The 18,830-nt window shown below is 33.2% G+C and overlaps 1 protein-coding gene across 10 annotated transcripts in view; it reads left to right on the plus strand.

Moving 5' to 3' along the window:
• The window catches only part of LOC101893371 (proteoglycan 4), a 107,314-nt gene extending 90,211 nt beyond the window's left edge, over positions 1-17,103 (plus strand). For 8 of the 10 annotated variants that reach the window (XM_059118077.1, XM_059118069.1, XM_059118070.1 and 5 more), the window contains 4 exons: positions 3,054-3,488; positions 7,061-7,279; positions 8,568-8,681; positions 9,043-17,103. In XM_059118077.1, coding sequence (XP_058974060.1) covers positions 3,054-3,488; positions 7,061-7,279; positions 8,568-8,681; positions 9,043-9,413 — 1,139 coding nt within the window. In that variant the 3' untranslated portion in view covers positions 9,414-17,103. The remainder of the gene's footprint in view (positions 1-3,053; positions 3,489-7,060; positions 7,280-8,567; positions 8,682-9,042) is intronic. The other 2 variants (XM_059118078.1, XM_059118079.1) reach the window with 1 other exon arrangement.
• Positions 17,104-18,830: the final 1,727 nt, after the last annotated feature.

Here is an 18,830-nt window from a genome sequence, read left to right on the forward strand (position 1 = left end):
CTTTTGTAATATTGTTTCCAAAAAAGGGGTTTCTCTGAATCCTTGTTTAGTTTGGCATGTTTGTTTTAGAGTTATTGTGTGATCTGGACTGTGGATATTGTAATTTATCAATGTTTAAACAGTTACTATTAGATAATCAACGTTTAGAATTATTAATTTATTTAATTTAGAGAGATAGTATCATTACATTTATTTGAATTTTCCAACGAAATTGCTGTGTCTGCATAAAATTTCATTGTCGATATTTAAAGGAATCTAATGATTTAAAAATATTACGTATGAGGGATTTGGATAATCGCATCTGTCCTTTCTTCCATTAATTTAAAGAAACTACAAAAGAAATTCCCAATACAAAACAATTTAATTAATTTAGAGAATTTCAGGTGACTCGGCGCATATGTATAATCATAAAAAATTTCAATTCGCATATATAGCCTTATTTTGGTATTGAATTACCCCAACTATTTCAAAATTATTCATTTGTTTTTATTTGAGAGGTACATACATACCCTACACCACACTCTCATACAGGGTAATGATCTTCCATGGAAGGAAAACAGTTCTATATTTTATATAGAGGGTTATATTTTTCAAAAGCTTTTCTTTGGTAGATAGGGTCTATAATCGGGGATTTTCTTGAAGACATCCAGAGCTATGGTCGTATATCTTAAAAGGAACAATTCATAAGGACTCAATGAGCTCTTATCACAACTTTTTATTTTATTTGTTAAAACATTTAAAGATTAATCGAAGATTTTAAAAAGATGGGCTTATAATTCTGGATTTTTAAGGAATTTCTTTCAGGGCTACAATCGTGAATCATAAAAATATCCTTAAGGAGCACCAGAAACATTCTCGTAATTTTGTAAAAGAATTTACTCTGGGACTCCCAGAGCTCTAGTCAAAGTTGTCCTTAAGCATCTTCAGATCTGCGATTGCAGATTTAAAGGACAAGTTTTCTTAAGCCTTTTAGAGTTATAAGAGATATAAGATATGTATATTAAAGGATATTTTTATATGTATTTCCAGAGCTATAATCGGAAAATATTAAAATAAACCATCTTTAGTATTTCCAAAGCTTTAATCATAGGGTTTTAAAGGAGATTCTCATATAAGCTTTCATGTTAGTGGAACATTTCTTAAGGAATTTATGACACATTATCGTTGAGCTATAATCCTTATTTTAAAGGACAATGCCATAAGAAATCTCTTAGATGTCATGTAATGTCTTTGAAAGGACTTTTTAAGGACTGCCAAATATACTATCAGAAATTCTTAAAGAGACTTTGAAAGACTCCTGGGGAACTGAAATAAATTCTATAATTCTGAAATAACCTTTCTCATAGAGCTATGAACGTGAGCATTTGAAGGAAATGGCATTTGAATTCATGGAGCTAGATCTTGGATTTTTAAAAACATTTTTTCAGGGACTCCCAGATCCGTAATTATGAATTTTTAAAGGAAATTTCCTCAGAGTCCCTTAGGGATCTTTGATTGCCTTGGTAGTATATAATTACATTCAGAGCTGTTAGGATGGAACTTTAGCGATATTCTCTTCAGAGATACCATCGTGGGTTTTAAAGGTTAATTTCTCTGAGCTTCAAACTAAATTTTTCGAAGCAACATTTCTTAGAGCTATACTTCCCAACTTTGAAAGGATATATTCTCTTTGACATACAGAGATGGATTACTTAAGGAAAATTTGTAAGGAATGAAGAACACCAAAATCATAACCATGTTCTTCCTTTAAGATTTCCGCAGCAAACATTGGGATCTTAAGAAATTTTATTTTTAATATATCTAAAGCTAAAATCGTAATTTTTACGGATATTTTCCCAGAGACTCATAGAACTGTAGTCGTGGATTTTTAAAAGTAAAATTTTTCATGAATTTCCCGGAGTCAAAATTAAATATTTCAAATAATTTTCATAAGAACCTCTTAAGGATTTTCAGGGTTATAAATATGGATAGATAGATAGATTCTAAGGAGCTCCTAGAATTTTTTGTAGGGACTTTCACAGTTATAATTATGAATTTTTAAGGCAAATTCTTTTTTAATATTCGTAGGGCTATAACACCGGACTATAACAGAAGATATTTTAGAAATTTGTCACAGGACATTTTATTCGAGGATATTTGGTGAATTTTTCCTCAGAATATGATCGATAAATAATATAATGTACGTGGGGTTATAATTCTGAACTTTACAGGAACATATCATGAGAATATAATTGTGAACTTTTAATGCAATTTTTAGGGATATAATTGTGACTTAGCCAATATAATACTAGATTTTCAAGGACATTTTCTGCGTAGTTTTAAAATAAGAGAATTTTTTTATCGTGACAATTGTGAACTTAAACATAAAAATTTTCAAAGAGATTTAACTTAGAATTCTTAAAGAAAACATTCGAAGGACATCTTAAGACATTTCTTATAATTTGAGGGCAGTTTTAGAAGTTCATTAAGAGTTGAAAGGAATTCTCTCAACGAGTCATCTGAGTGGTGTAGGGTATTATGTAGTCGGTCCTTCCGACATTTATTCTTTCTTCACAGACTATCCATTAAAAATTGAATTTCTTTCATTTTACAATATTTTACTGAATTAGACATCGGATCCTCTGAACGGTTTGATGCAACATCTCACATTTGCCCTTGTACAAATCTTTAACTCTTTCCACGATTAAAACTCATTAAGGGATATTGCAATTTGTGCTCACCATTGTTCTCTTAACTGCCAATTGTTGTATGGAAATAATTGAACGCCGTTTAGTAATATTGCAGGCTTATCTTAACAAAAGCAAACCACAATCACAAGGTGGTTCTCTTGACATATTTTTATTATTTTCTTGTTGTTACTGTTGAAGAGAAAAGGCTTTTCTGTATTATTTTGATTTTTCTCTTCTCGAAACTTTAAGCTCTGTACTCTTTGTTTTATTTGTTTGAATCTCTTAACTTATGAATAAATTTAATTTATTTTCTTTTTGTTTTCCCCCCTCCACGTATTTGCGCCCACATTTTCTTTTGTGTTCTTGGATAAAAAAAAAATCTAGCTACCCTTTCCACTACATTTCATAATCGTACGAAAAGTAGTTCATTACCTCCTCCTAGCGGTAGAGCTCATGCAAGTAATGGCGCTACTGCTGCTGCTGCTGCAAGTCATGCTGCTGCTAACGCTGTTGCCCATAGCGCTAACAATCAATCACAGCAATCAAGCAAATCACCACAACTGGCTCAAATGCGCAAAAGTGACAAAGACAAAAGAAACGCTGCCAAGCCACGCTCGAAATCGTCTACAGCTGCTAAAGCGAAATCACCTCATTGTGTAGATACGACTCAAAGCTCAAAACGATCACCACCATCGCCGCGCATGGTGAATTGCCACATTGGTGGTCATGATGACGGTGTTGTTGTTGTTGGCCACAAGCCCAATTTATTGGCATTAAATCAATTAGCGGTACCAAGTCGGGATAAGAAATTGGCTGAAAGTGAGTAGTGAAGGTCGTTGACGTCAAATTTGAAACAGGAATGAAATGATTTTCTTAACAAAAAACTAAAAAATTGGTCACCACCACAAAATTAAAAAAAAAAAACTAAACACTGTAATATTTTTTTTTACTTTCATCATTTGGCAAATATAAACAACAAATTAAACCAAGCAAGTCAATGTCTGCCTAATAACAATTAGTCACCTTTGTTTTGAAGCAAAAATCCACGAATGTTGGCAAAAAAACATTCTCGCCTTATCACATTAACAGTCCATCCAGGCCCAAAATTAACAAAAAAAAATTAAATTTGTAAAATATTCTGATTGTAAATTAAAGCTGTAAATGTGGCAAGGTTTTTCTGTTGCTTTACCTTCAAACTTCCATCAAAAATAAGTCTTGTAACGCAATAACAGAGTGTTCTAATCTTATTTTCAAACAACCAAAAAGCCTTCAATGTTATCCTGATATCTAATTTTCGAGTAATTCCAGAGGAAATCAAATGAAATGAAGAAAATAAATAATAAGCAAATGAAAAAAGAAAAATATTCTGAAAATGTATTCTACTGAACTTTGCGGAAATATTGTAGATATTAAAATGTGGTTTTGCTATGAATTTTCATCAACAAATAAATCATTTGGCTGATGTAATCGACAGGGCGACGGATTCTTGGATAATAGTCGGTTGGATGATATTTGACGTACTCGGCTCGATGGTATGGGGTTTTTATAGTATAGTTCGGTTCGATGTATTGTAGCAGCTGAATCGAACGAGTTGCAGTTCGAAAGTTTCGGAAATGTTCGGCATGTAATAGCACGACTGCGGACAATGTCACGCGGAGCGGAGACTCAGATTTAGACAAGAGGAGCATTTCCATCTGGTGAGGCGAAATGTCAAACCAGACAGGAAGGCATAGGCGACGATAGGTCTGATCACCTGTTGGTAGATTAAGAGCCTACCATCTTGGTAGATGCCACGCTTCATCCTCAAGATGTCACTGTATCCTCCTTCATATTCGTCAAACCTCTCCTGAAATACTAATCCTAAGTATCTTATCTTACACGACACATGAACCTGTCCCGAACCTATATTTTCAACCGGCTGAAATTTCCTATAATTAAGTTAGACAAAGCCCGGCCGACCAAGGAAGGCCGTAGCACAACATTTCCAGCTGTAGGCGCTATCTAACGAAGTACCGATGGTACTCGTTAACTAGCCTATAAGACGACAAGACGTCATCGGCATAGGTCAGGAGAAGCCCACCAGGGGGATGAGCCGGCATGTCGCAGGAGAAGATGTTGCATAACATCGGGCAAAGGAGAGAACCTTGACGAACACCTGCTAAGACGGCAACTGGAGAGTCGCTCACCAACTGTAATCCTGAAGCGACCATTCAACAAGATTGGCTACCAAAGGCAAATGATTGGAATTTATATAAAATTCCATCATGCCAGTCAGAGTCGAAAGCCCTGGCGATGTCTAGGGAGACGGCCATAGTTCCGTCATTCCTGTGAAAACCTTTGCTAACAAAGCTACTAAAAGCCGTTAAAGTATGGGTCGTAGAAAAACCAGACCTAAAACCGAAATGACAATCCCGCAGTATTCTCCTATCTTCCATGATTCCTCTAATCCTTGTCAGAATTAAGGATTCGAATAATTTTCCGAACTGTGATAGAGTTACCACACTCAGAGGTATCAAAACCCCGTTTCAGTATGGGAACCATCTTGACCTCCTTCTAAGCCGTAGGAAAGTACCCCAGATTAAGGCAATGATAATGAAGGATTGTCAAAAAAGTCGTAACTACATTCCCTGCATAGCTTATCGGACCGGAGTGAAAGGGCAATGCCAACCTTCCTTGTATAGACAAACCCACTATCTTCCCAAAGAGGGGTGTTGTCCTCAGAGGAGCGATTAGCAGTGAATAAACTGATAAACGACACAATAGGAGAATGAACTCCAGCCCCCTCCACCGCCAAACTGACTTGCCAATGGAAAGAATCGTCGGACGAAGCTCCCCATGTTTAAGAGTTTCCTGCACCTGGTCCGTCAACACCTCAGCCATCTCAACAATGGTCTCGAGAGGTAAGACCGACCGTTCGCTTGACCTTAACATAGGTCTTTGAATTAATCGTAATTCCTTCGAGAAAGTCCTTATACCGATCGTTTTCGAAGCGACGAATATTGTTTTGTAAATAATATTATTCAATATAATATGAGATAAATGTAATAAAAAATTGCGGACAAATTGCAATATGCTATTAAAGATAGCTTCAAGCTTTCGATAAAAAGCTAATCTTATTCAGTACATTTTTCTTATCTTTTCGTATAAAACAATCTGGAAAATTTCAAAGGAAACGATGCTTTTTAGAATATTTCTTACTTTATAAAGGACACATATACAACGTTTTTAATTTAATAATCCTAATCCGAAAATCCGAACAGAGGAAGAAATATTTTACAATACTTATCCGCAAAGTTCAGTGGAATAACACAAAAAATGTATAAGAAGTGTCCTTATTAAAATCGGTTTGATTTCCTATGGAATTACTCATTCATTCCTCCAATAAAAATTAAAAAAATTGTACATAAATTACGCTGCTATGAAACTCCTATGAAAAATAATAACCAATTGTAGTTATCAATGTTTATGTAGAACTTTCTCTTACTGTCTTTGTGTGCGTATGTTAAGTAGTAGAATTTATACAAAATTTAAGTTGCGTTATTCCTCTCTCTCTCTCTATATATAAATATATTTATGTAAAACTACTCTCTATCTCCTACTCTCAGTGTTACAATACACAGGACTCTTTACTCCGCTAACACTTGAACTACAGAGAAACTAACAGAAAAAAATGTAAACTAACTGCCGGATTTACAAAAAAAAAAATAACAACAAACTTCACCACTAACATTTCTACATCACTCTCTTACAAACTCACAGTATTCTCATCAATATCCTCCTCTCTATCTCTCTCTAACCTTTTGACATATTTGTTTTACTCTTTCCCCATGCTCCAGTTAATTTGAGATGATTTAAATGCTTTGTGTTTTCTTTAAAGGGAATTTATTATTAATAATTGTTGTTAAGCTGCTTTTGAGCATGTAGTTTGTTTGTAAATTTATTTTAATTTATTTAAAAAAAAGAGAAAAAAACGAAATTCTAGCATTTGAAATGGTTTGTTGAAATGTATTGTTTTTAATATCTATTAACAAACAAAAAGAAAAAGAGAAACAAAATCAGCTTATTGAAACTTCCTTTCTTCTTTTTTTATTATTACCATTATTGATTGAGTTTAACAGGTCTCTTTGTTTTTGTTGTTTCTACGATCTCTTTGAAACTCGTAACATAACAACTTATTTGGTTAATAATTCTACTTCTACTAATACTACTAACATAATTTTATTTTCCACTTTTGAAAAAGTATGCTTTGAAAGATGAACAAAAAAAATTAATAACAAAAAAAAATAAACAAATACTAATTAATTAACATATCCTTACAAATATCAATTGATTTTACTGCTGTAATTTATTGCTATAATTTTTAATGAATATCCTAATTTTTGTATACTTAGATGAAGGCGAAGATGGCCGTGACACTGCCATTTCTGTATCCAGCTGCAGTCCTCAACCAGCACCTGAGATCCCCGACGAACCCATTGTTAAGTCGCCTCCCGAGCCCACTCGCGTCAAGAGTCCTGAACAAATCATAATGCGTTCACCAGATCCAGTGAACTGGACCGTGCCACTGGACACAGGGAAAACATTTACTGTCACACAAAATGTCAAAGAAGGTTTGTGCTTTAGCTTTTTTTAGGAATAACAATTAAAAAAGTTGTAAGTTTAGTCGTGGCGAACTATGAATACTCTCCATCATTGGAAATTTGCTGTTAAATAATTTAGCTAAAATCATAAAAATACAGAATATTGGAAAGTACCGTTATATACGAAGACGTGGGCCTGCATACGCAATTTTCTGTCGTAGTGCCCAATACGAACTCTAAATACGGAATTTGAAACACCTCCGGTAAATAATGTAGCTAAAATCATCAAAATACGAAATATTGGGAGCTATCTTTATATGGAGGCTACACGAAGACGTGGGCCGTTTTTTGTCATAGGCTGTAGTACCCATTACGAATTCTAAATAGAAAATTTGAAACAGCTCCGAAGAAAATTTTCCCTAAAATCGTCAAAATATCGAATATCTGGAGGTACCGTTATATGTGGCGGCAAAGTGCTAAGAAGGAACTTCTGGTATGGATTTTTAGACAATTCCATAGAAAAATGTAGCTGAAATCATCAAAATACCAAATATAGGGAGGTACCTTTATATGGGGGATATACAACATCGTGGACCTATATAGACAATACTCTTTCAGGGGGTAAAGTATTCAGAAGAAACTCCTCTCGTGAATTTCAGACAATTCCGTTCAAAAATTTGGCTGCAATTATCAAAATATCCAATATCAGGGGGTACCGTTATATGGGGGCTATACGATATCGTGAACCGATATAGCCCATTTTCGAACTTGGCCTGCCTGAAGACAAATAACTGATCTGTGCAAAATTTAAGCTTCCTTTCTTTATTCATTTTGAGACGGACAGACGGGCAGATAGTGCTAAATCGCAATGTTGAAATTTTCCCTCTATCTCTCTCTTTTTTTCCAAAATCTTGACCTGAGACTTGATTCCAGAGTTTGTGTGCCTACAAGGTGGCTAAACATACGGATGATTGTGAATAAATGGATTACATGTGTTTTAATCCTATTTCTCGGAGGGTGTCCAAATTGATGATATCTCATTTAACACATCTTAAACATATTAAATAGATTATATATAATTTTTATTAGATGTCGGAATTATTTGATGTCTCCCATTATTTGATGTCTCCTTATTTCTTATAAGAAAGACAAATTCATCGTCATTTTGAACCCAATTCAAAGTTCTTTTGCTTACTAATACCTGAATATGTCTTTGGGTTTTCTTAAAAAAATGATCCCGTCTTGCAGATTTCCTGAGAAACTAATTATTTAATTATAAAATTCAATATTTATTAAATGTTTCCCCCCTCTCTTACAGGCGAAAACTACAGCAGACCACAAAGTGAAATAAAAGCTTCTACGCCCGTTGAAAAGCCACCACCTCCACCTCAGTCGGCTCCACCAGAATTGACTGAACAAGTCAAAATGGACGGTAAGCTTTAAAGCACGCTTGTTCTTCGTAACATCCATATCCAATAAAAAAACCAAAAAAAAAAAAACAAAAATGCTTTTTCAATACTAATTCGCTATTCATCATTATCATCATTAAAAAACCCGTATTTAATAACTAAACCAAAAAAAAAAAAACTCAAAAAAGCTTAAAGCCTATCAAAGAAAGAAGCACTTTTTTCGTAACACATCTTCTTCTTCGTAATTTAATCCCCTAATTACTCACGTTTGCAAAAAATCCACATTTACATCAACCACATCCATAACAACTACTACTACAACAACGCCAACGTCAACGTCAACAACAACATCAACGCAACGCAACGCATCATCACTCTACGCAGCCTGGAAGAATAAAAAGCCCAGCAACAACAACAACAACGAAGCAAAATCGCCACAGAGCGCTCTAAGTCCTACATCGTCGTCGTTGTCCTCGTCGACTGTAAACAAGAAACCCTTGCCAGGTTCATCCATACGCGTCCTGGAGGATCCATTGTTTGACGTTGATGTCATAATGGCTTCCAGTGCTGCGGCCGCGGCTGCTGGTGCCAGCGGTGGTGGTGCCGCCGCTGCTGCCAATTTGTCATCATCTTCGAATTCAACAACAACCACAGCTTCAACAGCTCGTTCAACAGCTACCGAAGTGCTAGAAAAGGCTCGTGACCGTTTTGATCGCTTCTGGGGCGGCAATGTAACCAAGGAGGAAAGTGTCTAAGCTTGTAGTTAAGTGTCATTTTATTCTTATGTTTCCTTTTGAGAGAAAAACCCAAAAATCCAAATGAAACTAGAGAAGAAACCAAATCACGAAAAAGCAATAAGAACAACAAGTAAAGATCTACCAAGAAAAAGGAAAAGCTACTTTACTTTAATTCCTCCGGTTTTTTAGAAAAAAAGTTATTGTTTTTTACATGAGAGTAATATCTTAGCACAGAGTAGGAGGAGACGATAAATCCAAGTAATTCAATTTCATTCCAATGTTTATACTCGTACTGCAAGACAAATATATTCTTAGGTTTTAGGAAAGAAACCACAACAACAATGCTTTTACACTGGATTGTTATGTACATCCAATGCCGTGCCCCGCCCCGCCCAACTCCTGACAAATATCTTATTTTTTAAGCTTTAGGCTATGAGCTTAAAGTCATTGCGTGTTAGACGTTTCACAATACCGAAAAGAAAAAACAATTTCTATTCTAAGAAAATAGCGTATAAAGACCCCTCTAAATTTTAAACGTGAGATTTATTTGTTCAAAATTCATTAAAAAAACATCCATTAGACTCCATTTCGATGTAAGAGAGGAGAGTAGTAGAGTGGAGGTGAGTTGAAATGGGTGGGATAAAACATTGGTTAATATGGAATGTAATATTAATCGCTTTCCTTTGAATATTAAATATCAAAAGAGAGAGAGAGAATGTGTACCAAGAGTAAAGATTGTGAGAGCAGTAGTTCCAAAGTTATCAGAAAATGGTTATAATAAAATATATTATTCTTCATAAAATGGAGGTACTAATACTTTACAGTGTGCGACACTTAATAGGTTTTCTAGAATAGGTCATAATACCGATGTCGTGTGGTTGCGCACTGAGACTTAGGAACCTTAGGAATTTTCTCTCGATTTCCAATTGCCGTTAATTGCAAATGCAGTGTTCAGCAAGCAGTCTGCCTCATTGGTTGCCTTGAATCATAGATGGACACATAATGAAAGAGATATGCTTAAATTATTTTATGGTAAACATTACCATCATTCTCCACTAATAAACAAACGTTGTTTTTATGGAAACGCCAATAATGGGATTAAGCCAAACCATTTCGCAACAACAAAATACTATGGTATCTCAAACAAACATGCCAACACTGTTTTATTTTATGAAAACAATTGTTGAAAATTGTTCGTATATGTCTGCTTGGTCGTGTTTTACTCACTTATAATAAGAGACAGCAACGCTAGCATGCATACTTGCCCATCTATGTTAAATATATCTAAGAGAGAAAGAGGCAATAGATAAATATCATTAACAGTAACTACTCTTACTACTCAAGTGTAAGGAGTTAACATGTGTTTCTTCACACATCCACAATAACGGTCAGAGCATAGAATTATGAGTATTAGATAGAAAGAGAATGTAGTAAGGTGTAGAGAATCACCTACACAAAAGTACAATATCTTAAAGAGAACCTGTTTAGTCCAAGACATAAAGATGGCATTTTTATTTTGCATTGACTAAATAAAGATTAATTAAAATTGTTTCTCTTAATTCCATTACGGCTACCGAACTATCTGCTAAATATTACTTAAACGGCGAAGGAACTAATAAATGAACAAGGCTATTTTCAAAATTACCAGAAATAGCCAATATTACCATAGCTATAAAGCAGCTAAACTTATTTCAAAAATGTTAAATTGTATTTAACATGCTTTATATAAAAAGTGAACTATGGCAGGAAACCAGATACAAACTAAATTGGCCAATGAATTAAAAGCGAGTAATGAGGAACTTCCGTTAAATGACCAACTGAGTCATAAGAGTTGCAACGGAGAACGTCTAATGAACTAGCGATATTCCAGCTAGACTATAATATCCGAGATTAATATTTTAAATGTCAGTTTGAATTTGAAATTTTAAGAAAAATTGAGTGAAGTAGATGAATTGGGACACATATTTCAACAAAATGTAACACAACATGAAGGAAAAAAAAACAGTAAAATCAGAGAACATTTCAAAATTAAAATTTATCTTTTTCTCATTGACCGAGTTTTTTTAAATTTATCAGTTACTTCCAACTGAAATTCTCATTAAAGACATTCCTTTCTAAGAAACTGGTAGGACAAAGTATTTATAGTCCATGCCAGAGTGCCATCAAAAATGTCCAATCATTTTGACTCAAACCCGCCTCTACTGGACCCTCTGCTTTTATTGAAATGGAGTTGCATTTTGTTGTCATCAAATTTCATTACATCAAACCAAAGACACGAAGACCCGTCCAAAATAACACAAAAAAGAAAAAGAAAAACAACATCTTTAGGAAAAAAAAAAAAAAACACTGACACAAAACATAATCTACACACACACATTCATACAGTATAGGCGACAAAGAAAAAAAAAACTACGAAATCATGTTTTAGCTATTTAGGCCAAACTAAATACACATTCAGGCATAGAAGTTTCCGTCATGAAGTTTATACAAAACAGAATTTATTTTTCTAAAACCGTAAGTCATCAAATAGTCGAAGAGTCAGTCGGTCGGTTGGTCGGACGAATATTTATTTTCGAAGGCTAATGATGGCGATTTTAAATTTTTAATATATAAGGAAAATAAAACAAAAAACACATACCGTTTTTAAAAAAAAAATAATAAGGACTAAGACAACAACACAGAAACACACACACACACTCTCAAACACTACACAGCTAAAACACACACTCAACGAAAAATGAATGGCTTGATTTCTTTCTTTGTGTTCCGAATATTTAAAGCTAAATCTATTCAATTCAAGTGCTTATTTCAAATGGGACAAACCACATAGGTAAAGAATTCGAAAATTTCTCTAAACGATTTAATATTTTTTTCTTAAAATGATTCCTTTTCCTCAAATAAATTTCAATCCAAATTAAAAGCAAAAAACTAAACTACAAAACACAAACAAGTATTGAAACATTTTTTAATTGAATTAAATCGAATGATAAAAAACAAGTATTATTGGATTATGCTAAGTGAAAAAAAAAAACACAAACAAAATGATAATTACTAACATTAACATAAAAAAATACAAAACAACAACAATGATACCCATAAAAACAAAGGATACAATACAACCTTAATAAGAAATGCATGTTACATTATATTACTCGGTGGTCATATAACCACACCACCCACATATTTATTATTATTATTATTATTCGTATTATTATATATTTATCATTATTATTATTAATTAATTAACTGATTATTATTATGATTCTCAAAACGATCAAAACATACAAAACAAAGCTTATCATTGAATGTTTTTTGTTTATGACATGTTAAGCTTTATTTAGTTTATAACGAAATGCCTACTCCGGAATTGAGTGCAATTCGCTAGTTGGGATTCCTTGTTCTTACAATAGAAAAATTGTCAACATATTTGAATCCAGGATTCAAAATGATGAACTTCACGAAAGTAAAAAAAGGCCCATGATAAATAAAAAATCGTTTATGTTATAACAATGTAATGTAAAAAGGATTAATAATATTGGGGGCTATGATATTTATATGGTTTTCTAAAATCAAAAAGTCTTGATGTTCTTAGGATTTTATATTTTTTCCTTGAATTCTGCTAGTAACAAAGGCAACAATTATTCCCAAGCCTGCAAGAGATCTCTCTTTACTTATATAAAAACTAAAAAGAAATTTTCCACCCATGCGTATGCGTAATATGAATACAATTTCTGATCGAGGTGGCGTATGATGAATGATAAATTTTGCATTTCTAAACAAAAGAGTGGAGAGAGGGAGAGTAATGAAAAGCCATCAATTTAAGCATTACATGAAGGTTCAAATGTTCGAGAAGCAGAGAAAGAGAGGCATGTCTGCTGGTCGTATATCAAAAATGGGACTAAATTTGTCAGCAGAGGCTCTATAACTGGTAAATTATTGTGATTGGTTTCGGCGTTCTGCTGCGTGAAAAAAGGAAGAAGGAATAAAAGTTGCGAAAGATGAATGTTGATAGATCTTTGTAGAGAAGTAGAAAGGATAGAGAAAAGCTTCGAACAAAGTTGAGATGTAAGTTCAGCGCCAGTAAAGTTTTTTTTTCCGAAATTATAGGTGATGACGGGGTCCGTGTCTGCACCGCAATTCGTTGTACCAGCGTACTTTGAAGCGCCGCTCTCAAAAGAGCAGTTCTAATGCTCTGTTAAAAATAACAAAGAGGAGGTTTTAATAAGTCTCATTGGCTTTCTCATGTCCTTCAATATTACAACAACCAGGTACCAGAAAAGCCAGTTAGTAGTGTCCAGATTTCTCAGAACTGTTCTACACCTCGGGGCTGCATCGAAATTTAATGTAGAAGATTGAAAAGCTTAAAGAGCCTTAAAGGGCCAGTTCAGATACATATGCCGCTTTCATGATCTCAAAGATCTGTGCTTGAAGAACACTGCACTTTCCACACAAATTGTATGAGTATGCCATTGATAGTTGCTGACAGAAGATTCTGATCCCATGCCTTTTTCTATTTTTTTTCTTTTTGTATATATCGGCAGACCGACTAGAGGTAGGTTGACTCGGTTCAATTAATCTCTGCTTAGAATCTGTAGCTCAATTCTGTCAAACCTCATGATTGGAGGTATATAGTTACTGTTCCATTCATGGGTGTTGAAGTTCAATTAGCTCTTAGAAAGTCCAATCAAAAAGTAATGTATGGGGTCCTTATGTTTTTAGCCGGTAGTAGCCGGTGGGCGGACAAAGAAATTTTTTGTCCTCATATTATACTATAGGCAGGCAAGAGAGATTAAGAGAGATTAACCAAACTGGGAAAGCATTAGAGTCCGAAGCAATAGTGTAGGTTTGAATTACACATGAGAGGCTTCGCAGAATGTCACTCTTAGAACTGTAGCATTACGCCTCCTCATATCAGCAATGGACCATCTACGTGACGAGAACAAGCTTTTTTCGGTATATACTTTGTCTGAGATGTCTGCGTGGCAGTTTCTGTGAAAGTTATTCAAATAGTGAAAACTCTGCATGATCTGAAAAATTAGGTTCAAAAATATAAAGAAAACCTCTAGTTAAAATAGGTTTATTGAGCCTATCAAGTCTTGATGCTGATGTGTTTCAAAGGCAATTATAGCAGCCAAAAACCTTTGCTTCATAGACAAAAAAGGGGTTTGGCTCAACTGCGTTCAGGATGATGTAGCTATCTCCATTCGGATTCTGAATAGATCGGTACAAATATATCTGTTCAGAGTATCGATATAACTGCTACGCCGTATCGTCCCAACTCACACTAGAATGTCTATGGCTGCAAAACGAAGGAAGTAGTCATTTTTAAATTTCGAATTGAAGCCCTACCTTGAGTTTCCGAGTTGATCCTTCAAAATAAACTGCTACACCTGCGGGCTAATAATAGCACCAAACCTTGGACTTGAGTTTCCGAGTTGATCTTCAAAATAAACTACTACACCTGCGGGCTCAAATAGCACCAAGCCTTGGACTTTTCAGCAGCATGAGTTTCATAATAATTGAAACTGTGGACATCAGTTTTGTCATACGAGAGTTAAAAATTCTGTACCTGTACTGAGATCATCTAACTCATATTTTGAGTTGCCGACAAAAGTTGGTAACTTTGAAACCCAAAATTTAGATATAAAAAATAACTTAGAGTTGAGAACATAGGTATCTATGGGTATGTCTTTTTACCGACTTTTGTCGGTAACTCAAAAATGAGTTAGAGAATTCCACTACAGTTTAGGTAAATGTCAGACATTGCGGTCCTACTTCTGTAAATCAGATTATTCTTTAGTTTTTTTTTTCCAGTTTTAAAATTTTATCCAAAGTGCCCAAATATTCCAAGAGAATATAAAAAAATAAAATATTTATTTTTTGAAGAACACTTAAACTTTGTAAACTTTTCCCAACTAGAAAATGCATTTCAATACCGGATAATATTTGTTAGCCTATATACCCTGAAACCCTCATATTAAAAATAAAATCATATAAATGTGTCTTTAAGCAAAAAACCAAAAACAAATAAAAAAACAACCATACAAATATTTAATGTTATTTTGTACAATTACAAATAAGTTGCAAATGATCATATGTTGTCGAAGTGAAGAAACAAAAGAAGAGGAATGTGATGAGCAAAGCAGAACAGGATAAAAGAGAAAAGAAACAACGTTGAGTTTATTTAAAATGAATTTATTGATTATTTAATAAAAAAAAAAAAAAAAAAAAAAAAAACAATGGAACTAAAACATAATTCTTTAACTAAATCTAAGTAAATAATAATAAATGTTTAGCCTTCTTAAAATAAAACAAAAAATAAATGAAAATAAATGAAATGAAAACACAAAACAACCCTCAACCAAAATATATACTCTCAGATCCAATAAATGATTGAATTAACAATGAAAAGTATTAATTTGCAACATTTATCTACAAACGAACAGAAATAGAAAACAGAAACAATAAATCAAACATCCAAAAAAAATCCTTTGATCTCTTGACAAAATACAAAATTGTTTTAAAACAAAGCGACAGAACACTTATTGAAAATTCACACAGCCCAGCATAGAAAAAACAAATCATACATCCCTTCCATAACCTTTTTAACTAAACTCGAAATTTAGTTAGTTCTAAAGAAATAGCATCACAATAAATAAATTTAATGAGCAGATCAATCCCGAGGAATCGCATAGATTTCAATTAAAATTTTGAAAATCAAAGTTTTCAACAAATTAATCAGAATCTATTCTCCAAGGGACAGCAAACTTAGTCTCGAACCGCAGTGCCGAGAATGAAAAACAAAACCGTAATAGCAGAAAGAAGCACATACATACAAACATACATATATATAAACAAATTGCATAACTACAACTACATAAAAACCAATAAACGAAATCTAAAAAAAAATACAACAACTTCAATTTATATGAATGTCTCTTTCAGAAAAAAAAAGCAAAAAACAAAGAAAAGTAAAACACAAAATAAACATTTTTTTTAGTTTTTAATTAACAACAAATAGGAATTTAATAAATTGACACTTGAAAAATAAAGGATACTTTTTAGCTTGGTAAAGGCAAAAGTAAGAAAAACTGAAAATGTATAATCACAACTTCAGAGAAATGAAAAACAAATCAACACCAAGAAAAACCATCTTAGTATTTACCACAGCTTGAATAAGACAAACCAAATCCCCAACTAAAAAAAACCTTCATATAGGAAACTAAAAACCAAATAAATTAAATAAAACATTTTAATACTTTATAGCCAATAAGCCCACAAATACAAAATTTGAAAATCCCTTTTGAAAAGAAACCAAAAATCCAAATTAAGAAACACTCAACACAAAACCAAAATGAATTTACTTAAATAGTGAGCTTTTTTTAACAAAAAAAAATGAATTCCCCCTTACCCAGAAAATTAAAGAACATTGAAGACACCCTCTCAATGAAACGTGGACACTCCCCAAAAAAATAAATCTACTTAAAAAGAAAACATAAAAATGAATAATGAAATCGAACTAAGCCTTCAGGACATTCAAGAGAAAAGGCTTTTTTATTACTAGTCATAACTAAATGTGAGCTGATCGATCAATGAAGATCACTAATTAAAAGAACATAATAATAAAAGAAAATGAAAAACAAATACAACAACAACAACTTCAAGTGACATCTAATAAGCTATAAAAGTAATGAGAAAAAAACAAAAACCAAAAAAAATATATATTTAAATAAAGAAATGCATATAAACGTTTCAATAAATGTTTCAAATGTGTTTTTATTTCAGAGCAATTTGGTTATGGGAACTAGGTAATAGCTTTTAGATTTGCAGGATTTTATTATTGTAATTATTACGAGTAAAAATTCACCTAAGTTCTGTCGGATCGAAGATTCTATATACCCTCTACCATTTCGAAGAAAGTTGAAAAACATATAAGGAGTATGTATTAAAAACTCCAAACATCAAGTTCGAAACAATTATTTTAAAAAATATACCTAAAATTAGCAAAATACCGATTAACGGGCGTCGCCGTTACATGGGTACTATTCGAAGACGTGGGTCTGCACAGGCAATTTTTTGTTATAGGAATTTGATCTATAATAATATGGCCAAAAAAACTAAGACTATTATGAATTTAAGAATAGTCAATAGATAGCAGGATTTTTTACGTAAGAAATCGACTGACCAATTTAAGCTATCTTTCCCTGAATATCGTCAATTTTTTACCTATAAAGCCAACCGGTCTTATGTTGTCACCACTTAAGATATTTTAATAAAATTTTAATGTTCTTAAATCAAGCTGACTTTGGGAGAGAATTCTGCAACATATTAAATTGGGTTTTTAATAAAAAAAAAAAAAAACAATAATTAAGTTTTCTATTTATGCAAAAGTGACAAAAAATATTGGATCTTGTTGATATTTTCCAACTCCTATGTTTTTCCAACATTTCAACATCCAATATATACTGTTCGACTCTTGTTTATGTTTGTTCTTTTAATTATATAAGAATGAACAAGTAAAAACCCAGTTAAGTTCGGTCGGGGCGAACAATTAATACCCTCCACTATTTTGATGGACCTTGAATCGTTTCAAAAAAATTCGTCGAAAAATACAATTTAAATGAAAACTGTTATATGAGGGATATACAAAGACGTGGACCTGCACAAGTAATTTTTTATCATAGGCTGTAGTCCCGATTCAGTTGAAAAATTCGCTAATATCATCAAACTTGTAACAATTCCGGTGAAAAATGTTGCTAAGATCATGAAAATATCGAATATCCCGGGTATATATGATATCGTGGACCTGTTCTATTCCAGGATGTAAAGTACTCAGAAGGAATTCCTTTCAAAAAATTCCATTGAAAAATCCTCAAAATACCGAATATCGGAAGGTACCGTTATATGCGATATATACGATATTGTGGACCTATACATGTATACAATTCTCTTCCAGGGGATAAAGTGCTCACAAAGAACACCTTGTAAAGAATTTCAGACAATTCCATTGAAAAACGTGGCTTCGAGTTTTAAAACTTCGCTTTCTGGATTATCTTCTTTACAACAAGTTGGGCAGGATCAGTAGGTTTGCCGACAGATATCTACATACACTCATAACTTTTGGAAATTCTGGTGTGTTTGTCGGGGAGTTACTACAAGTTAAGATGTGATTTATTATTTTCCAAAATTTGACCAAGATATTCAAAATTTTGACCAAGATATTCAAAATTTTGACCAAGATATTCCACAGCTGATCTTGTAATGACGGCAATATTGAAATGTGGAAAACCTTACCCTAAGTTATTTTTTTACCCTACACCACATAGTGGTAAGGGTATTATGTCTTTGTGCATTTGTTTGTAACAGGGAGAAGGAAGCGAGATAGACCCATAGTTACTTTTTAGGGTCTTCATAGAATCACTTTCTTAGTCGATT

This window comes from Musca domestica, unplaced genomic scaffold (genome assembly GCF_030504385.1).
Source record: "Musca domestica strain aabys unplaced genomic scaffold, Musca_domestica.polishedcontigs.V.1.1 12, whole genome shotgun sequence".
Taxonomy (NCBI): Eukaryota; Metazoa; Arthropoda; class Insecta; order Diptera; family Muscidae; genus Musca; species Musca domestica.